General features: G+C 44.4%; 1 protein-coding gene across 5 annotated transcripts in view; it reads right to left on the bottom strand.

The window, feature by feature from the left end:
• Window positions 1-247: 247 nt before the first annotated feature.
• LOC106611968 (protein FAM13B) overlaps window positions 248-22,874 on the bottom strand; it is an 81,503-nt gene continuing 58,876 nt past the window's right edge. For 3 of the 5 annotated variants that reach the window (XM_014212686.3, XM_082955972.1, XM_082955975.1), the window contains 8 exons: window positions 22,623-22,833; window positions 22,300-22,441; window positions 17,623-17,704; window positions 17,053-17,202; window positions 16,161-16,372; window positions 15,520-16,016; window positions 10,745-10,846; window positions 248-4,131 (listed from right to left, as the gene is read on the bottom strand). In XM_014212686.3, coding sequence (XP_014068161.3) covers window positions 4,008-4,131; window positions 10,745-10,846; window positions 15,520-16,016; window positions 16,161-16,372; window positions 17,053-17,202; window positions 17,623-17,704; window positions 22,300-22,441; window positions 22,623-22,833 — 1,520 coding nt within the window. In that variant the 3' untranslated portion in view covers window positions 248-4,007. Of the gene's footprint in view, window positions 4,202-10,744; window positions 10,847-15,519; window positions 16,017-16,160; window positions 16,373-17,052; window positions 17,203-17,622; window positions 17,705-22,299; window positions 22,442-22,622; window positions 22,834-22,874 lie in introns of all 5 variants that reach the window. The other 2 variants (XM_082955973.1, XM_082955974.1) reach the window with 2 other exon arrangements.

The following is a 22,874-nucleotide window of genomic DNA, read 5'->3' as shown; positions in this document are numbered from 1 at the left end:
GTTTTTCCTCTCATTCTGCCGGGTCATGGTCACCCTCTCCTCACAGACATCTCTGGCCTCCATAAAAACACATTTCAGCTCTTAATAGCCTTCACCTGACTCAATGGACTGCAAACCACCTAGATGCTGCATGGATACTGGGCTTTATACGTTGCAGTACATTTGTCAATAAAGCTAATGTATTTGTATCTGGTTAATGTAACCTTTCCCCTCAGGTTGAACCCAAGAAGACAACTTCAGCAAAAAGGCATGTAAATTATAATCTTTATTTTTGTATACGTAATTTCTGATTTTACTTCATAATTTGTAAATAAAGGAAAACAAGTATTCACAAACATATACATACATACTGAACAAAAATAAACACATGCAACAATTTCAAAGATTTTACTCTGTTACACTTCATATAATCAGTCAATTGAAATAAATTAGGCCCTAATCTGTGGATTTCACATGGCTGCGCCCCTGCCCAGTCATGTGAAATCCATAGATTAGGGCTCCCAAGTGGGTGGGCCTATGCCCAACTATGGCGACGCCCCTGTCCAGTCATGTGAAATCAATATTGTTTTCTACTGCGGAGCCAGGCCCAGCCAATCAGAATTAGTTTTTCCCCCACAAAAGGGCTTTATTACAGACAGAAATACTCAGTTTCATCATCTGTCTGGGTTTCTGGTCTCGGATGATCCCGCAGGTGAAGAAGCTGGATGTGGAGGTCCTGGGCTGGCGTGGTTACACGTGGTCTGTGGTTGTGAGGCCTGTTGGACATACTGCTAAAACAACTGCAAGAAAAGTCCACCAGAGCTGTTGCCAGAGAATTTAATGTTAATTTCTCTAACATAAGCCATGCACGCTCCCTCAACTTGAGACATCTGTGGCATTGTGTTGTGTGACAACTGCACATTTAGAGTGGCATTTTATTGTCCCCAGCACAAGATGCAGCTGTGTAATGATCATGTTGTTTAATCAGCTTCTTGATATGCCACACCTGTCAGCTGGATGGATTATCTTGGCAAAAGGATAAACGCTCATGAACAGGGATGTAAACAAATGCACAACATGAGAGAAATACGCTTTTTGTTCATATGGAACATTTCAGGGATCTTTAATTTCAGCTCTTGAAACCAACACTTTACATGTTGAGTTTACATTTTTTGTTCAGCATAGATGTAAAACACAGGTAGGTCCACAGATAGAAGCTCTGGGAGCCAGTTGCTGATCGGCTGGTCAGTTGATGCAACCTGCCACCGGCCCCCTGGGTCAGAAAAACAAACATGCGTGGGATGGCCTGGGACTATGAACAGGCTCTGCAGGTACAATGCAAAAATCATCTAGTAAAAAAGCCCTTGACAATTTGACATTGAAATAACAAATCGATCGACCAATTTCACTCTTAAATAATATAATCGGAATGTTCGGTCCAAATGTGCCTCCATCTATGTCTCCACATTGATAATCTTGTCACATTTGGTTTAAGCAGTGCCCCAAACAACATTATGCTGACAACAAAAATGATAAAAATGCTGGTTTTGCAGACAGAAAACTGTGTCGCAGTGGAACTCTCACAGCAGTTATAGTCAAGTGACAGAGTTTCATGGGTTGGTCTGCAAGGTAGAAAACAGCTAGTTCCATTAATAGATTAAACATTAATCAGCCATATACTCAGAAAATGCACATACAGGGTTTAACAAGGCCCCACATTCCATTGATACAGGCCTCAACGCTAATTTATTGCTTGATCTTCATGGCACAAAAATAGAAACAATACAAATCTTTGCCATGCAAGCCAACTAATGTCTAGCTTATACAAAACACTGAAGATTCCAATCCACTACAGATTCTACACTGTATAGAAGTATTAGTGAGAGGTTACAAAAAAGATTAGACTAAATAATGGTCATTAAAAAAAACACTCATGTTTGAACATCTCAGAAAGTAAAACGGCCAAACGTGTTCAAAATAATACAAATTCTGACGTTCATCCTTCGATATAAATTGTGCTTCTAAAACAAAGGAACCAATCTACAAACAAAACAAGGGCTGCATTCTCAGAATGCTGTGCAAATAACTTCTAGAACCTCTCCACACTGTTCACCCGTACATAGAGTACACCAAACCCTGCCAACCCAAACAAAGGTTACAGGACTTTGTTTTGTCCCAGTGAGAGACGAAGGCCAAACTCCTGGTTCAGCGCAAACGTCCTTCAGGCAAGACTAAATTCCGTCATTCTGGGTGTGTTGGTCTGACAATATTCTACCTGCTGAAACAGATGCAGATCTTTAAAGTCAGTGCCACTGGGGATGTCTTCTCATTCCAAACCATTCCTGGACAACTAGCCTACAGCAGTAATTCCCCACCCCGCCCTAAGGAGTGCGTAGGCATGTAGTCTACAACAGATCTTAAATGGTTTGTGTATTTTATCGCCAGGACTAGAACTAGTCATTTGAACAGACAAAGTTCCTGCTTGGTCTTGTCAAATCCAGAAAGCTTCTGAAGGATAGTGATGTGAGGCTGCCCCGGGGCTGACTGCTAGTTTAGCTAGGGGTCAAAAGGTTGGGGTCGATAATATCTACGGAGTGGCAGGCAGGAGGCATGACGCCAAAAGCCCAGACACAACCCAGTGTCATTCCAAACATGCATCACTTTGACTCTGTTGTAGTTGCATGTGACCTTTCAAATGAAGCCCATAAGAACTTTGGGATAAATAGGGACAGGGTCAAATTGTTGATGTTAGGGGTCGAGGTGCCATTGGTTCTGCTTGGCCGTGGTAAAGCCTTCTCAGAGCTCTGTGGTCAGACAACTCCCCAGGACCTGACAATGACCTGGCTCTACATTGGCTGGCCAAAAACTCTGGCTCACTATGGGACATATCCCATACACTCCACCAACCAGTGTCATCACGCTCTCACACTGCCATATGCTGTATTTAGCATAATACTGATGCAGTTGGAACAGCTTTAGATCAGAGCCAACTCAATAAGACACCTCACAAAGATCCACTCTGCAACTGAAGTTGAACGCATATTTATATAAAAAATAAAATAAAAATGGGGACATATTTATATACTAAAGTCAAGCCATCCAGCCTTATTGGCAGAAAATGGAGACGGTTAAGGTAACAATGCTAAGTGATGAACCTAACTGGCTGTCCTGCCCACCTGGTGTGTCAAACTCCTTTCAGTGATGACTGAATATTAAAATCTAAAAACAGAAAGGATGAGCCCAACCAGTCCCAACTGATAAAACTCGCTCAGTTTCCATACTGGCAATTGTGTAATAATAGAACAATTGGAATAGAATAAAATACTTAAAACTGTAAGTTTGTTTTCAAACTTGAGAGAATTTCTTCATTAAAGAAAAATGACATACTGTAACATAGAAACATTTGTGTAAATATTTATGTACAAGAAAACATACATGAATTAATAACTTTTTTTTTCTTCACTCAAGACTACACAAAAAACCTCCTAGTGTTGAAGGATGACGATGGAGTTGGTTAACTGAATCAATATCTGAAATAGAATGAGCAGTGTCCTTGCTCTGAGGGAGGGAGGGAGAGTTCATTTTGTGGCCGGGCGACTACAACACGCTACACGCTCCTGTCAAATAGGATTTCTCAGTATGAGAAACTACCATATATGAAGTTAATGAAGAAAAAAAAAGTTTAAACAAAAACTAAACTCTAAAGAGGAAGAGGGAATTCCTCTGAATAAAACAGGTAGAAAGAAATCAAAAGGGTGTGTCGAGTCTTGACTGGTGGGATGAAGATGTCTCTTCTTCATCAGTCCTTAGAAAGGAGCCTACACTGAACATTAGCTGGGGATGGCAGAATCTGATGGGTGGTTTTGGGGAGACAGTAGTGAGATACGGTGGATGCTGTGCCATCTCTCAGGGGTGCAGGTAGGAGGATGGTTGAAAAGGGAGGGGCCATGTAGGGGTGAGATGGGGGACCTTCAGTCAGGTGGATGGAAAGAAGCAGGGTGGCCTCCCTCCCTCCCTCCTCTCTCTCTCTAGATAGACTTAGAGGAATCCTGCTTGCTGATGAGCACCTCCAGCAGGCGCAGTTTGGCTTTGATCCGTTTATACTCTTTGTACTCGTCCATCATGGGTAGCCTGTCCTCCTTCTGGACGTTCCTGTCGAGGGAAAGGGAGAAGGCCTGAGACACCAGTTGGATACGTGCTGGTTGTTTACTGCGTCGGAAGGCTGAACAATCATAAACAAAGAAACTGTTGTAGTAAATAAGACAGGAGCACTGTCTGAGACAACTCAACTAGTCATCCCAAGCGCTTCATCTGTCTGTCATGGTGGGGGGATGACGCAGGTACTAAAGTTTCAACATCCCTGTACAGTGCATTCGTAAAGTATTCAGACCCCTTTACTTTTTCCACATTTTTTTTTACATTACAGCCTTATTCTAAAATAGTTTCAATTGCTTTCCCCCCTCATCAATTTACACACAATACCCCGCAATGACAAAGCAAACAGGTTTTTAGAAATGTTTGCAAATGTATAAAAAAAACGGAAATATCCAATTTACATAAGTATTCAGACCCTATTCAGTACTTTGTTGAAGCACCTTTGGCAGCGATTACAGCCTTGAGTCTTCTTGGGTATGATGCTACATCTTTCCCTCGATCCTGACGAGTCTCCCAGTCCCTGCCGCTGAAAAACATCCTGCACAGCATGATGCTGCCACCACCGCGCTTCACTGTAGGGATGGTGCCAGGTTTCCTCCAGTAGTGACGCTTGGCATTCAGGCAGAGAGACTATTTCCGGTCACAACTTGCAGACTTGTTTACGCTGCTGTGCGTTTTTGTTGCCGATCTTACTTTGATACCTGACGGTTTTTTACTTTTTCATTACCGTATATTTTTACTTTTTCCCTCACTCAACTTTTTTCATTCAACTTTTTCACCCCGGAGGTTTTATCTGGACATGGTTCGTCAGGACTTCAAACAGCCGAAGCTAAGTAACATTAACATGATGCCTTCTAATTGCAGTCGTTGTACTTATAATATACAGGAGAACGATCGCCTTACGGCAAGGATAGCTGTGCTGCAAGCCCAGCTTCAGACGCGATCGTTAGGCAAGGGTAATTTCAGTGTAGGAAAGGATGAAACAGCGTCTGTGCCACCAGTAAGTACAGATAGTAACGTTAGTATAAACCCCCTCGCACGGTCCCCGCAGCCGGACATCTTTCTCATGGCTTCTGGAGGGAAACGCTGTAGGAATGCTCAACCGGTGTCGCTTATTCAGCCGACAGAAACTTTCAACCGGTTCTCCCCATTAAGCGAGTCGGAGTCGGAGGCCGAGACTTCTCTGGTCTCTACTCCTCCCGTTGTGGGGTCTGAGACGCCGACGGCTCCCACCATTAGCTCTGACAAATTGAAAACCCTAGTCATTGGCGACTCCATTACCCGCAGTATTAGACTTAAAACTAATCATCCAGCGATCATACACTGTTTACCAGGGGGCAGGGCTACCGACGTTAAGGCTAATCTAAAGACGGTGCTGGCTAAAGCTAAAACTGGCGAGTGTAGAGAGTATAGAGATATTGTTATCCACGTCGGCACCAACGATGTTAGGATGAAACAGTCAGAGGTCACCAAGCGCAACATAGCTTCAGCGTGTAAATCAGCTAGAAAGATGTGTCGGCATCGATTAATTGTCTCTGGCCCCCTCCCAGTTAGGGGGAGTGATGAGCTCTACAGCAGAGTCTCACAACTCAATCGCTGGTTGAAAACTGTTTTCTGCCCCTCCCAAAAGATAGAATTTGTAGATAATTGGCCCTCTTTCTGGGACTCACCCACAAACAGGACCAAGCCTGGCCTGTTGAGGAGTGACGGACTCCATCCTAGCTGGAGGGGTGCTCTCATCTTATCTACGAACATAGACAGGGCTCTAACTCCTCTAGCTCCACAATGAAATAGGGTGCAGGCCAGGCAGCAGGCTGTTAGCCAGCCTGCCAGCTTAGTGGAGTCTGCCACTAGCACAGTCAGTGTAGTCAGCTCAGCTTTCCCCATTGAGACCGTGTCTGTGCCTCGATCTAGGTTGGGCAAAATTAAAAATGGCGGTGTTCGCTTTAGCAATCTCACTAGTATAAAGACCTCCTCCATTCCTGCCATTATTGAAAGAGATTGTGATACCTCACATCTCAAAATTGGGTTACTTAATGTTAGATCCCTCACTTCCAAGGCAGTTATAGTCAATGAACTAATCACTGATAATAATCTTGATGTGATTGGCCTGACTGAAACATGGCTTAAGCCTGATGAATTTACTGTGTTAAATGAGGCCTCACCCCCAGGTTACATTAGTGACCATACCCCCCCCGTGCATCCGGCAAAGGCGGAGGTGTTGCTAACATTTACGATAGCAAATTTCAATTTACAAAAAAAAAAACAACAATGACGTTTTCGTCTTTTGAGCTTCTAGTCATGAAATCTATGCAGCCTACTCACTCACTTTTTATAGCTACTGTTTATAGGCCTCCTGGGCCATATGCAGTGTTCCTCACTGAGTTCCCTGAATTCCTATCGGATCTTGTAGTCATAGCAGATAATATTCTAATTTTTGGTGACTTTAACATTCACATGGAAAAGTCCACAGACCCACTCCAAAAGGCTTTCGGAGCCATCATCGACTCAGTGGGTTTTGTCCAACATGTCTCTGGACCTACTCACTGCCACAGTCATACTCTGGACCTAGTTTTGTCCCATGGAATAAATGTTGTGGATCTAAATGTTTTTCCTCATAATCCTGGACTATCGGACCACCATTTTATTACGTTTGCAATTGCAACAAATAATCTGCTCAGACCCCAACCAAGGAGCATTAAAAGTCGTGCTATAAATTCTCAGACAACCCAAAGATTCCTTGATGCCCTTCCAGACTGCCTCTGCCTACCCAAGGACGTCAGAGGACAAAAATCAGTTAACCACCTAACCGAGGAACTCAATTTAACCTTGCGCAATACCCTAGATGCAGTTGCACCCCTAAAAACTAAAAACATCTGTCATAAGAAACTAGCTCCCTGGTATACAGAAAATACACGAGCTCTGAAGCAAGCTTCCAGAAAATTGGAACGGAAATGGCGCCACACCAAACTGGAAGTCTTCCGACTAGCTTGGAAAGACAGTACCGTGCAGTATCGAAGAGCCCTTACTGCTGCTCGATCATCCTATTTTTCCAACTTAATTGAGGAAAATAAGAACAATCCGAAATTTCTTTTTGATACTGTCGCAAAGCTAACTAAAAAGCAGCCTTCGCAAATGGAGGATGGCTTTCACTTCAGCAGTAATAAATTTATGAACTTCTTTGAGGAAAAGATCATGATCATTAGAAAGCAAATTACAGACTCCTCTTTAAATCTGGGTATTCCTCCAAAGCTCCATTGTCCTGAGTCTGCACAACTCTGCCAGGACCTAGGATCAAGGGAGATACTAAAGTGTTTTAGTACTATATCTCTTGACGCAATGATGAAAATAATCATGGCCTCCAAACCCTCAAGCTGCATACTGGACCCTATTCCAACTAAACTACTGAAAGAGCTGCTTCCTGTGCTTGGCCCTCCTATGTTGAACATAATAAACGGCTCTCTATCCACCGGATGTGTACCAAGCTCACTAAAAGTGGCAGTAATAAAGCCTCTCTTGAAAAAGCCGAATCTTGATCCAGAAATTATAAAAAACTATCGGCCTATATCGAATCTTCCATTCCTCTCCAAAATTTTAGAAAAAGCTGTTGCACAGCAACTGACTGCCTTCCTGAAGACAAACAATGTATACGAAACGCTTCAGTCTGGTTTTAGACCCCATCATAGCACTGAGACTGCACTTGTGAAGGTGGTAAATGACCTTTTAATGACGTCAGACCGAGGCTCTGCATCTGTCCTCGTGCTCCTAGATCTTAGTGCCGCTTTTGATACCATCGATCACCACATTCTTTTGGAGAGATTGGAAACCCAAATTGGTCTACATGGACAAGTTCTGGCCTGGTTTAGATCTTATCTGTCGGAAAGATATCAGTTTGTCTCTGTGAATGGTTTGTCCTCTGACAAATCAATTGTAAATTTCGGTGTTCCTCAAGGTTCCGTTTTAGGACCACTATTGTTTTCACTATATATTTTACCTCTTGGGGATGTCATTCGAAAACATAATGTTAAATTTCACTGCTATGCAGACGACACACAGCTGTACATTTCAATGAAACATGGTGAAGCCCCAAAATTGCCCTCGCTAGAAGCCTGTGTTTCAGACATAAAGAAGTGGATGGCTGCAAACTTTCTACTTTTAAACTCGGACAAAACAGAGATGCTTGTTCTAGGTCCCAAGAAACAAAGAGATCTTCTGTTGAATCTGACAATTAATCTGGATGGTTGTACAGTCGTCTCAAATAAAACTGTGAAGGACCTCGGCGTTACTCTGGACCCTGATCTCTCTTTTGAAGAACATATCAAGACTGTTTCAAGGACAGCTTTTTTCCATCTACGTAACATTGCAAAAATCAGAAATTTTCTGTCCAAAAATGACGCAGAAAAATTAATCCATGCTTTTGTTACTTCTAGGCTGGACTACTGCAATGCTCTACTTTCCGGCTACCCGGATAAAGCACTAAATAAACTTCAGTTAGTGCTAAATACGGCTGCTAGAATCCTGACTAGAACCAAAAAATTTGATCATATTACTCCAGTGTTAGCCTCCCTACACTGGCTTCCTGTTAAGGCAAGGGCTGATTTCAAGGTTTTACTGCTAACCTACAAAGCATTACATGGGCTTGCTCCTACCTATCTTTCCGATTTGGTCCTGCCGTACATACCTACACGTACGCTACGGTCACAAGACGCAGGCCTCCTAATTGTCCCTAGAATTTCTAAGCAAACGGCTGGAGGTAGGGCTTTCTCCTATAGAGCTCCATTTTTATGGAATGGTCTGCCTACCAATGTGAGAGACGCAGACTCAGTCTCAACCTTTAAGTCTTTACTGAAGACTTATCTCTTCAGTAGGTCCTATGATTAAGTATAGTCTGGCCCAGGAGTGTGAAGGTGAACGGAAAGGCTGGAGCAACGAACCGCCCTTGCTGTCTCTGCCTTGCCGGTTCCCCTCTTTCCACTGGGATTCTCTGCCTCTAACCCTTTTACAGAGGCTGAGTCACTGGCCTACTGGTGTTCTTCCATGCCGTCCATGGGAGGGGTGCGTCACTTGAGTGGGTTGAGTCACTGACGTGGTCTTCCTGTCTGGGTTGGCGCCCCCCCCCCCCCCTTGGGTTGTGCCATGGCGGAGATCGTTGTGGGCTATACTCGGCCTTGTCTTAGGACGGTAAGTTGGTGGTTGGAGACATCCCTCTAGTGGTGTGGGGGCTGTGCTTTGGCAAAGTGGGTGGGGTTATATCCTGCCTGTTTGGCCCTGTCCGGGGGTATCATCGGATGGGGCCACAGTGTCTTCTGATCCCTCCTGTCTCAGCCTCCAGTATTTATGCTGCAGTAGTTTATGTGTCGGGGGGCTAGGGTCAGTCTGTTACATCTGGAGTATTTCTCTTGTCTTATCCGGTGTCCTGTGTGTATTTAAATATGCTCTCTCTAATTCTCTCTTTCTCTCTTTCTGTCTTTCTCTCGGAGGACCTGAGCCCTAGGACCATGCCTCAGGACTACCTGGTATGATGACTCCTTGCTGTCCCCAGTCCACCTGGCCGTGCTGCTGCTCCAGTTTCAACTGTTCTGCCTGCGGCTATGGAACCCTGACCTGTTCACCGGACGTGCTTGTTGCACCCTCGACAACTACTATGATTATTATTATTTGACCATGCTGGTCATTTATGAACATTTTAACATTTTAACATTTTGACCATGTTCTGTTATAATATCCACCCTGCACAGCCAGAAGAGGACTGGCCACCCCTCATAGCCTGGTTCCTCTCTAGGTTTCTTCCTAGGTTTTTGGCCTTTCTAGGGAGTTTTTCCTAGCCACCGTGCTTCTTTCACATGCTTTGCTTGCTGTTTGGGGTTTTAGGCTGGGTTTCTGTACAGCACTTTGAGAATATCAGCTGATGTACGAAGGGCTATATAAAAATAAATTTGATTTGATTTGATTTGATCTTCGTTTCATCAGACCAGAGAATCTTTTTTCTCATGGTCAGAGTCCTTTAGGTGCCTTTTGGAAAACTGGAGCTCTGTCACAGTGACCATCGAGTTCTTGGTCACCTGCCTGATCAAAGCCCTTCTCCCCCGATTGCTCAGTTTGGCCAGGCGGCCACCTCTAGGAAGAATCTTGGTGGTTCCAAACTTCTTCCATTTAAGAATTATGGAGACCACTGTGTTCTTGGGGACCTTCAATGCTGCAGACATGTTTTGGTACCCTTCCCCAGATCTGTGCTTTGACACAATCCTGTCTAGGAGCTCTACAATTCCTTCGACCTCATGGCTTGGTTTTTGCTGTGACATGCACTGTCAACTCTGGGACCTTATATTATATCAATTATATCAATTTAGAGTCTCATAGAAAAGGATCTGAATACTTATGTAAATAAGGTAATTCTGTTTTAATTTTTAATACATTTGCAAACATTTATAAAAACCTGTTTTCACTTTGTCATTATGGGGTATCGTGTGTAGACTGATGAGGGGAAAAAAAATACTTTTATCCATTTTAAAATAAGGCTGTAACAAAATGTGGAAAAAGTCAAGGGGGTCTGAATAATTTCCGAATGCACTGTATGTAGGTGGGTGTGTGTGTGTGTGTGTGTACCGACCTGCCGTTCTGCTGGTAGAACTCATCCTCAAACTGGCGGATGGTGTTTCTTAGCTTCTTCTTTTCAGCCCGGGCCTTCCACAGCTGCTCCAGGAGCTCAGGCCTGTACAGGAGGCGTCATCATGACAATCTCAACCAGGAGTTTCATCATAGAATTAAATGTAGAACACAGTGTGTGTGTGTGTGTGTGTGTGTGTGTGTGTGTGTGTGTGTGTGTGTGTGTGTGTGTGTGTGTACAGTACCAGTCAAAAAGTTTGGACACCTACTCATTCAAGGGTTTTTCTTTATTTTTACTATTTTCTACATTGTAGAATAATAGTTAAGACATCAAAACTATTAAATAACACACATGGAATCATGTAGTAACCAAAAAAGTGTTAAACAAATCAATTTGGAAATTATTCAAAGTAGCCAGCCACCCTTTTCCTGGATGACAGCTTTGCACACTCTTGGCATTCTCTCAACCAGCTTCATGAGGTAGTCACCTGGAATGCATTTCAATTAACAGGTGTGCCTTGTTAAAAGTTAATTTGTGGAATATCTTTCCTTAATGTGTATGAGCCAATCAGTTGTGTTGTGACAAGGTAGGGGTGGTATACAGAAGATAGCCCTATTTGGTAAGACCAAGTCCATATTATGGCAAGAACAGCTCAAATAAACAAAGAGAAATGACAGTCCATTATTATTTTAAGACATGAAAGTGAGTCAATACGGAAAATTTCAAGAACTTTGAATGTTTCTTCAAGTGCAGTCGCAAAAACCATCAAGCACTATGATGATACGGTCTCTCATGAGGACCGCCACAGGAAAGGAAGACCCAGAGTTACCTCTGCTGCAGAGGATAAATTCATTAGCGTTAACTGCACCTCAGATTGCAGCCCAAATAAATGCTAACTACTAAAGGACACCAATAAGAACAAGAGACTTGATTTGGCCAAGAAACACGATCAATGGACATTAGACCGGTGGAAATTTGGTTCCAACCGCCGTGTCTTTGTGAGACGCAGTAGATGAACGGATGATCTCTGTATGTGTGGTCCCACCATGAAGCATGGAGGAGGAGGTGTGATGGTGCTTTGCTGGGGACACTGATTTATTTAGAATTCAAGGCACACTTAACCAGCATGGCTACCACAGCATTCTGCAGCGATACGCCATCCCATCTGGTTTGCGCTTAGTGGTACTATCAATTTGTTTTTGGTTTTTCAACAGGACAATGACCCAACACACCTTCAGGCTGTGTAAGGGCTATTTGACCAAGAAGGAGAGTGATGGAGTGCTGCATCAGATGACCTGGCTTCCACAATCACCTGACCTCAACCCAATTGAGATGGTTTGGGATGAGTTGGACCACAGAATGAAGGAAAAGCAGGGAACTCGTTCAAGACTGTTGGAAAAGCCTTCCTCATGAAGCTGGTTGAGAGAATGCCAAAAGTGTGCAAAGCTGTCAAGTCAAAGCGTGGCTACTTTGAAAAATCTAAAACATTAAAATGTATTTAACACTTTTTGTTACTACTACATGATCCATGTGTCATTTCATAGTTTTGATGTCTTCACTATTATTCTACAATGTAGAAAATAGTAAAAATAAAGAAAAACCCTTGAATGTCTCTCTCTCTCTATATATATATATATATATATATATATGCGGTCGACCGATTAATGAGGTATGCCGATTAATTAGGGCATCTGCATTTTTGGACACCGATTATGGCCGATTACATTGAACTTCTCGAGGAGACTGCGTGGCAGGCCAACTACCTGTTACGCAAGTGCAGCAAGGAGCCAAGGTAAGTTGCTAGGTAGCATTAAACTTATCTTATGAAAAACGATCAATCTTAACATAATCGCTAGTTAACTTCACATGGTTGATGATATTACTAGTTTATCTAGCTTGTCCTGCGTTGCATATAATCGATGCAGTGCCTGTTCATTTATAATCGAATCACAACCTACTTCGCCAAACGGGTGATGATTTAACAAGCGCATTCGCGAAAAAAGCACTGTTGTTGCACCAATGTGTATCTAACCATAAACATCAATGCCTTTCTTAAAATCAATACAGAACTATATTTTTTAAAACCTGCATATTTAGTTAATATTGCCTGCTAACATGAATTTCTTTTAACTAGGGAAATTGTGTCACTTCTCTTGCGTTCTGTGCAAGCAGAGTCAGGGTATATGCAGCAGTTTGGGTCGCCTGGCTCGTTGCGAACTGTGTGAAGACCATTTCTTCCTAACAAAGACAGTAATTAATTTACCAGAATTGTACATAATTATGAAATAACATTGAAGGTTGTGCAATGTAACAGCAATAGTTAGACTTAGGGATGCCACCCGTTAGTTAAAATACGTAACGGTTCTGTATTTCACTGAAAGAATAAATCTTTTGTTTTCGAAATGATAGTTTCCGGGTTTTGGCCATATTAATGACCTAAAGCTCGTATTTCTGTGTGTTTATTATATTAAGTCTATGATTTGATATTTGATAGAGCTGTCTGACTGAGCGGTGGTAGGCAGCAGCAGGCTCGTAAGCATTCATTCAAACAGCACTTTCCTGCGTTTGCCAGCAGCTCTTCGCTGTGCTTCAAGCATTGCGCTGTTTATGACTTCAAGCCATTCAACTCCCGAGATTAGGCTGGCAATAATATAAGAACATCCAAAGGTATATGAAATACAAATGGTATAGAGAGAAATAGTCCTATAATAACTACAACCTAAAACGTCTTAACTGGGAATATTGAAGACTAATGTTAAAAGGAACCACCAGCTTTCATATGTTCTCATGTTCTGAGAAAGGAATTTAAACGTTAGCTTTTTTACATGGCACATATTGCAGTTTTACTTTCTTCTCCAACACTGTGTTTTTGCATTATTTAAACCAAATTGAACATGTTTCATTATTTATTTGAGACTAAATTGATTTTATTGATGTATTATATTAAGTTAAAATAAAAGTGTTCATTCAGTGACACACACACACACACACACACACACACACACACACACCCCAATATATATTGGTCCTCCAATAATCGGTATCGGCATTGAAAAATCTGAATCGGTCGACCTCTAAAATATATATATATTTATCTCTCCCTCTCTCTCTCTCTTCATCTTAATGGGTTTTATCATCTGAGATTAAACCAGGAAGTCAGAGTGTGTTTAGAAGCAGGAAGTGACTGCTGTTGCCCTGGCAAACAGGTCAGGTAGTGACCAGATTACAGAGGTCAGGTTAGGTAGTGACCAGATTACAGAGGTCAGGTCAGGTCAGGTAGTGACCAGATTGCAGAGGTTAGGTCAGGTCAGGTAGTGACCAGATTGCAGAGGTTAGGTCAGGTCAGGTAGTGACCAGATTACAGAGGTTAGGTCAGGTAGTGACCAGATTACAGAGGTTAGGTCAGGTAGTGACCAGATTACAGAGGTTAGGTCAGGTAGTGACCAGATTATAGAGGTCAGGTTAGGTCAGTACCTAGGGCAAAGAGGAAGAGGCTAAGCGAGAGTATTTACTATTCCCAAAATCTATCCGTGTGAGATAAACCTTTTTTGTATGGAGGTCTATGAGAGCGTCAAATTATTTGATCGAATAGAAGTTTTGTAATGTTTAGGCCAGGGTTACTCAACTCTTACCCTACGAGGGCCGGAGCCCGCTGGTTTTCTGTTCTACCTGATCATTAATTGCACCCACCTGGTGTCCTAGGTCTAAATCAGCCCTTGATTAGAAGGAAACATGGACTGAAACTGGCTTCTAGGTCCAGAGTTGAGTTTGAGGGGTTTAGGCTGTTACAAATGTACTGATAAGTGGATGCAAGTGGCATTCCGGCAACTTTGACAAAAACTACTGTTGCTCACTTATTGGCTAGAATGGTCCCACCTGATCTTGTCTGCCTTCAATCATTGAGGACTTGTATTTCCATTGTTAGAGCGGTCACTCTGCTATCTTGTCAATATAATAGATAATCTTTGCCTTCGATCACTGCACCTGAATCAGTCCTGCTGCTTGGGCTTAAAGCTTGCCTGGCAGTCCTCTCTGCTGCCTGGGTTTAAAGCTGGCCTGGTAGCCCTCTGCTGCCTGGTCTTAAATCTGGCCTGGCAGCCCTCTGCTTTTTTAACTAGGCAAGTCAGTTAAGAAAAAATTCTTATTTACAATGACGGCCTACCGGGGAACAGTGGGTTAACTGCCTTGTTCAGGGGCAGAACGACAGATTTTTACCTTGTCAGCTCGGGGATTCGATCCAGCAACCTTTCGGTTACTGGCCCAACACCCTAACCACTAGGCTACCTGCCACCTGGGGCTATGTGCTCCCTCACGCCCCTAGCCAGATTACTGCCTTATCCAGTTTACACTCCACAGACCAGCTCCTCTAATTGCCATCAACCCTGTTCCAGGTGCTTTAAATACACGTCATATGACAGCCAGAGCTAGAGCCCATTTAACCTCCACGGCCGACATTTTCGGGTTTGGATGTGCAGTTTTCCATGTAGTAAACTACATGGCAGATTTACACTGGTGACTGTCAGATTATTGAGGAATGAGGAGGCTGTTGTGAATGGAGTGTAGTGGCATGCAGATGTGATGGTTGTGTGTGTGTGTGTGTGTGTGTGTGTGTGTGTGTGTGTGTGTGTGTGTGTGTGTGTGTGTGTGTGTGTGTGTAGGTGTGTGTGTGTAGGTGTGTGTGTGTAGGTGTGTGTGTGTAGGTGTGTGTGTGTAGGTGTGTGTGTGTAGGTGTGTGTGTGTAGGTGTGTGTGTGTGTGTGTGTAGGTGTGTATGCTCACATTGACGAGGCGTTGGCGCTGGACAGGCGCAGGTCCAGCGCCAGTTTCCCAGAGGTTTCCTCCATCTTGGGCCTGAGCAGAATGTCTCTGTGTCTCTGGGAGCTGGTCTGGGGCTGGAACACTGGGTCTAGAGCCATGATCACCTCCGACCCTGAGCTCTGGAGCTCCACACTGCTCTCCTCCTCCTCCTTGGCGGTGGCCTCCTCTTCCTCCACCTCACCCTCCTCCTCCTCCTTGATCTCATCACAGAAGTGGGCCGTCTCTCCCTCGATGATGGGCTGCAGGGTTTGGTTGCGTCGCTTGCTGGAGGGGGAAGCGATGATGGGGGTGATGCTGGCGCGGGTGAGCATCTGCTTGACCAGACGGTAGCGGTCGTACAGCGGTTTGACCACCAGCCTCTCCTCTCTGGTCACAGGTCGACCATGCAGTCCCTCGTAGTGCAGGAGGTTCTTCTGTAGGACCGTCTTCTCACACGACAGCTGCTCCTTGGTCATTTTCTACAGGGAAATAACCATTTTTACATTAATTCCATAAATTGTCTGTTATGGCTTTCCAGCTATCACAGGGACCATTACGTTTTAGGACAGAACTGAGTTCACCATCTGGTTGTAGCTAGACAGTGTATTTTGTCCCCGTCTCACCTTGGTGTCCTCTGGCCAGCCGTCCTCCTCTCTCTTGCCTTTGACGCGGCACTGGATGAGATTCAGGGTCTCCTCTCTGGTGGGTCGGTGGCCCTTGGCCTCTCCACCAACATCGTGGCCTGTCTGGTCCAGGGTGGAACCAAAGCTCTTGGGCAAGGTGTTGCTGCGTGGCCGTGTCTGAGGGGTCAGCTCAGCCTCCTTGTGCTTGGCATCTGAGTGGGAGAGAAAGAGGTAAAGAGAAGAGATGTGAGGGTGACTGAGGAACAGAGGGGTTAATTAACATTAGTAACAGTGGACATGCAGGAGCTTGATGGGCTGTTATTGCAGCTACCATGAGTCCTCCTGTCTGTCAACCAGAGAAAGGGGATAGCCCTGACAATCAACCATATGTCCACAGACACAAACACACCAGACTAGCCACTGCTAAAGGTCTGTCTAAAGCAACAGGAGCCTACGGATGGATGAGCAGCAAATCAAATAAACCAGTCAGTCGGCACTAAATTCATTTTACAATGTTCCAAAAGGCATGTTCTCAAGGACCATATCCATTCAAAATAATAACTGTTGGAATCCAGCTTCCACACTCTGGCTAGAGACTCCCACCCTGTTCGCCGCAGAATTTACACCCAAATTACCCCATTACATGACATACTGCCAAAGCCCAGACTGCGGGATGTGCTTCTGTGTTACAAGTAGATTGTCACTTTTGTTTATTTCACTTGCTTTGCAATTTAAACATATGTTTCCCATGCCAATAAAGGCCTTTGAATTTAATTGAGAGGGAGAGAAAGGGAGAGAGAGAGAGAGAGAGCTATGAGAAGAGAGAAAGAACAGAGTCTACCTTCAGTTGGAAGTATTTTTGGTTTCTACTTACTGCTGTTAGTGTACTTACATAGGTAGGGTGTCTGTTTAGAGGCAGTGAGGGGGCGTGCAAGTGTAAAATGGGGTGTGTTCGGGGCGGAGGTGGAGGAGGTGTGGTGGCGTCTGTATGACTGAAGCACCGCCTGGTGCCTCAGGGACCCTTTGAGAAAGAGATGTCTTCCTGCAGATGGGGGACGTCCGGTTTTAGAATTTTAAAGAAGAGAGAGAAACTTATTCGGCTTTGCATCTCCCGATTGGGGGGGGGGGTGTTCAAATGGAATTGATATAGATGGATGGGGGGGGAGGGGGACTTTCACAATGGACCAACACAGTGAGGGAAGGCCATTATGTTAGAGCCACAGTTGGTGTGTACTGTAATACCCATGCATTGATGAGACTGACCCAGCTCTGCCACCACTGGACTGGGCAGTCAGGCAGGCGGGTCAGGGCAGGACCAGGTTGCCCAGGGGAGGAACAGGATGGCACACAAAAGTTTACCCGCCAAGCTGAGCCCAACCCAACCAACCCCACCCCTGCCATGGAACCAAGCACCCTCCCACTCCCCCCAACACAACCATGCAGACAGAGACACTGCTCTTACCTTTTAACTGTTTGCGGATTTTGGTGAGGTCGGTCATCCACTTGAGGACCTTTGGGTTAGCTGCACTGTCACCATGAGACGGCTGTGGGGAGGACAGTGAATACTGATGATGAATGGCATACTGTGCATTTATTCTAAGCATGAACTTGTTCCTCATATTGCAGTGTGTGTGTGTGTGTATATATATATATATATATATATATATATATATATATATATATATATATATATATATATATATATATATATATATATATATATATATATATATATATATATATATACACAGCTCAAAAAAATAAAGGGAACACTTAAACAACACAATGTAACTCCAAGTCAATCACACTTCTGTGAAATCAAACTGTCCACTTAGGAAGCAACACTGATAGACAATAAATTTCACATGCTGTTGTGCAAATGGAATAGACAACAGGTGGAAATTATAGGCAATTAGCAAGACACCCCCAATAAAGGAGTGGTTCTGCAGGTGGGGACCACAGACCACTTCTCAGTTCCTATGCTTCCTGGCTGATGTTTTGGTCACTTTTGAATGCTGGCAGTGTTTCACTCTAGTGGTAGCATGAGACAGAGTCTACAACCCACACAAGTGGCTCAGGTAGTGCAGCTCATCCAGGATGGAACATCAATGCGAGCTGTGGCAAGAAGGTTTGCTGTGTCTGTCAGCGTAGTGTCCAGAGCATGGAGGCTCTACCAGGAGACAGGCCAGTACATCAGGAGACGTGGAGGAGGCCGTAGGAGGGCAACAACCCAGCAGCAGGACCGCTACCTCCGCCTTTGTGCAAGGAGGAGCAGGAGAAGCACTGCCAGAGCCCTGCAAAATGACCTCCAGCAGGCCACAAATGTGCATGTGTCTGCTCAAACGGTCAGAAACAGACTCCATGACGGTGGTATGAGAGCCCGACGTCCACAGGTGGGGGTTGTGCTTACAGCCCAACACTGTGCAGGACGTTTGGCATTTGCCAGAGAACACCAAGATTGGCAAATTCGCCACTGGCGCCCTGTGCTCTTCACAGATGAAAGCAGGTTCACACTGAGCACGTGACAGACGTGACAGAGTCTGGAGACGCCATGGAGAACGTTCTGCTGCCTGCAACATCCTCCAGCATGACCGGTTTGGCGGTGGGTCAGTCATGGTGTGGGGTGGCATTTCTTTGGGGGGCCGCACAGCCCTCCATGTGCTCGCCAGAGGTAGCCTGACTGCCATTAGGTACCGAGATGAGATCCTCAGACTCCTTGTGAGACCATATGCTGGTGCGGTTGGCCCTGGGTTCCTCCTAATGCAAGACAATGCTAGACCTCATGTGGCTGGAGTGTGTCAGCAGTTCCTGCAAGAGGAAGGCATTGATGCTATGGACTGGCCCGCCCGTTCCCCAGACCTGAATCCAATTGAGCACCATCTGGGACATCATGTCTCGCTCCATCCACCAATGCCACGTTGCACCACAGACTGTCCAGGAGTTGGCGGATGCTTTAGTCCAGGTCTGGGAGGAGATCCCTCAGGAGACCATCCGCCACCTCATCAGGAGCATGCCCAGGCGTTGTAGGGAGGTCATACAGGCACGTGGAGGCCACACACACTACTGAGCCTCTTTTTTACTTGTTTTAAGGACATTACATCAAAGTTGGATCAGCCTGTAGTGTGGTTTTCCTCTTTAATTTTGAGTGTGACTCCAAATCCAGACCTCCATGGGTTGATAAATTGGATTTCCATTGATTATTTTTGTGTGATTTTGTTGTCAGCACATTCAACTATGTAAAGAAAAAAGTATTTAATAAGATGATTTCTTTCATTCAGATCTAGGATGTGTTGTTTAAGTGTTCCCTTTATTTTTTGGAGCAGTATATATATATATATATAACCTTGTATTTCCGCTCTCTCAAACTGTTCCTCATGTTGCAGTATCTACAGTGCATTCGGATAGAATTCAGCCCCCTTGACTTTTTCCACATTTTGTTACGTTAGCCTTTTTCTAAAATGGACAAAATTGTTTCCCCTCAATCTACACACAATACCCCATAATGACAAAGAGAAAACAGGTTTTCATAATTTGTTGCACATAAATAAAACATTTAAAACATAAACACTATTTACATACAGTACCAGTCAAAAATGTGGACACACCTACTCATTCAAGGGTTTTTCTTTATTTTTTACATATACACTATGAAATAACATATGGTAGTAACCAAAAAAGTGATTCTTCAAAGTAGCCACCCTTTGCCCATTCTTGACATTCTCTCAACCAGCTTCACCTGGAATGCTATTTCAACAGTCTTGATGAGTTCCCAGATATGCTGAGCAATAGGCTGCTTTTCATTCACTCTGCGGTCCAACTCATCCCAAACCATCTCAAATTGGGTTGAGGTCAGGTCATTGTGTAGGCCAGGTCATCTGATGCAGCACGCCGTCACTCTCCTTTTTGGTCAACTAGCCCTTACACAGCCTGGAGGTGTGTTGGCAAACCAGATGGGATGGTGTATTGCTGCAGAATGCTGTGGTAGCCACGCTTGTTAAGTGTGCCTTGAATTCAAAATAAATCACAGACCGTGTCACCAGCAAAGCACCCCCACACCTCCTCCATGCTTCACGGTGGGAACACCACACGCGTAGATCATCTGTTCACCTACTCCGCGTCTCAAAAAGACATGGCGGTTGGAACTAAAAATCCACCGGTCTAATGTCTATTGTTCGTGTTTCTTGGCCAAAGCAAGGCTCTTCTTCTTATTGGTGTCCTTTAGTACTAGACCGTGGAAATCTGTGTAGGCCTTCATTGTAAATAAGAATTTGTTCTTAACTGACTTAAATAAAAGTAGTGGTTTCTTTTCAGCAATTCGACCATGAAGGCCTGATTTACATAGTCTCCTCTGAACAGTTAATGTTGAGATGTGTCTGTTGCTTGAACTCTGTGAAGCATTTATTTGGGCTGCAATTTCTGGGGCTGGTAACTAATGAACTTATCCTCTGCAGCAGAGGTAACTCTGGGTCTTCCTTTCCTGTGGCGGTCCTCATGAGAGACAGTTTCATCATAGCGCTTGATGGTTTTTGCGACTGCAGTTGAAGAAACTTTCAAAGTTCTTGAAATGTTCCGGATAGACACACCTTCATGTCTTAAAGTAATGATGGACTGCCGTTTCTCTTCGTTTATTTGAGCTGTTCTTTTACCAAATAGGGCCATCTTCTGTATACCACTCCTACCTTGTCACAACACAACTGATTGGCTCAAATGCATTAAGAAGGAAAGAAAGTCCACAAATTAACTTTTAACAAGGCACACCTATTAATTTAAATGCATTCAAGGTGACTACCTCGTGAAGCTGGTTGAGAGAATGCCAAGAGTGTGCAAAGTTGTCATCAAGGCAAATGGTGGCTACTTTAAGGAATTTGAAATATAGAACATTTTGGGATTTGTTTAACACTTTTTTGGTTACTACATGATTCCATATGTGTTATTTCATCGTTTTGATGTATTCACTATTATTATGTGGAAAAGGCACACCTGTCTATTTAAGGTCCCACAGTTGACAGTGCATGTCAGAGCAAACACCAAGCCATGAGGTCGAAGGAACTGTCCGTAGAGCTCTGAGACAGGATTGTGTCGAGACTCAGATCTAGGGAAGGGTACCAAAACATTTCTGCAGCATTGAAGGTCCCCAAGAACACAGTGGCCTCTATTATTCTTAAATGGAAGCCGTTTGGATCCACCAAGACTCTTCCTAGAGGTGGCTGCCCGGCCAAACTGAGCAATTGGGGAGAAGGTGACCAAGAACCTGATGGTCACTCTGAAAGGGCACAAGAGTTCATCTGTGGAGATGGAAGAACCTTCCAGAAGGACAACCATCTCTGCAGCACTCCACCAAGCAGGCCTGACGGCCAGACGGAAGCCACTCAGTAAAAAGGCACATGACAGCCCGCTTGGAGTTTGCCAAAAGGCACTTAAACCTGGCACCCTCCTTACGGTAAAGCATGGTGGTGGCAGCATCATGCTGTGGGGATGCTTTTCAGCAGCAGGTACTGGCGACTAGTCAGGATTGAGGGAAAGATGAACAGAGCAAAGTACAGAAAGATCCTTGATGAAAACCTGCTTCAGTGTGCTCAGGACCTCAGGCTGGGGTGAAGGTTCACCTTCCACAAGGACAACTACTGTAAGCACACAGCCAAGACAACGCAAGAGTGGCTTCGTGACAAGTCTATGCATGTCTGAGTGGCCCAGCCAGAGTCCGGACTTGAACACAATCGAACATCTCTGGAGAGACCTGAAAATAGCTGTGCAGTGACACTCCCCATCCAACCTGACAGAGCTTGAGAGGATTTGCAGAAGAGAATGGGAGAAACTCCCCAAATTATGGTGTGCCAAGCTTGTAGCGTCATACCCAAGAAGACTTGAGGCTGTAATCGCTGCCAAAGGTGCTTCAACAAAGTACTGAGTAAAGGGTCTGAATACTTATGGAAATGTGATATTTCCGTTTTTTTTTATTTTTTTTTATACATTTGCAAAAATGTCTAAAAACATGTTTTTGCTTTGTCATTATGGAGTATTATGTGTAAATTGACGAGGGATAAAAACAATTTAATCAATTTTATAATAAGGCTGTAACGTAACAAAATGTGGAAAAAGTCAAGGGGTCTGAATACTTTCCGAATTAACTGTATCTAACCTTGTAGTTCCTCTCTTTCTCAAACTGTTCCTCAAATTGTTTGATCTTCTTCTTGAGGTTCTGCAGCTTTTTGGTGAGCTGGTGGGGGACCGAGTCGTTCCTCACAGCGCTCTCTTTGGAAGTGAAGGAGGCACGGTGAGGCCTAGATGAGACAAGTGAGAGAGAGTATGAGAGGTGGTGACCATGCACCTGAAGTCTCAATGCAAAGTCCTGGCTTACAAACACGGTTTATAAGATCGAATAACTAAACAGGAAAACATCAAAGTCGCCCATCATGTCTATAGAAATAACCATTCCTGATGAGTGAGTCAGTGTGTTCTCACCTCCCCTGGGACTGGTGGGCTTTAGTGGGCGAGGTTGCGTCGGGGTGCTGCAGGAAGCGTTGGCTATGGCCAAAGTCCAGGAAGTGGCGGGCCATGAGGGGATGGGAGTCCTCCTCGTGGGGCAGGGGCACCATGCGCCCGGCCAGGGGGGACAGCTGGGCCTCACCAGAGTCACTCTCATCCTGCCATGACTTGAAGGCTGGCATGGGGTCTGGGTGGGACAAAAAGAAACGCACAGATGAGTCTGTGTGT

Source organism: Salmo salar, chromosome 09 (genome assembly GCF_965601325.2).
Source record: "Salmo salar chromosome 09, fSalSal1, whole genome shotgun sequence".
NCBI classification, from domain to species: domain Eukaryota; kingdom Metazoa; phylum Chordata; class Actinopteri; order Salmoniformes; family Salmonidae; genus Salmo; species Salmo salar.
Note: the sequence above shows the minus strand (reverse complement) of the source record. Positions and strands in the feature narration are given on the sequence as shown.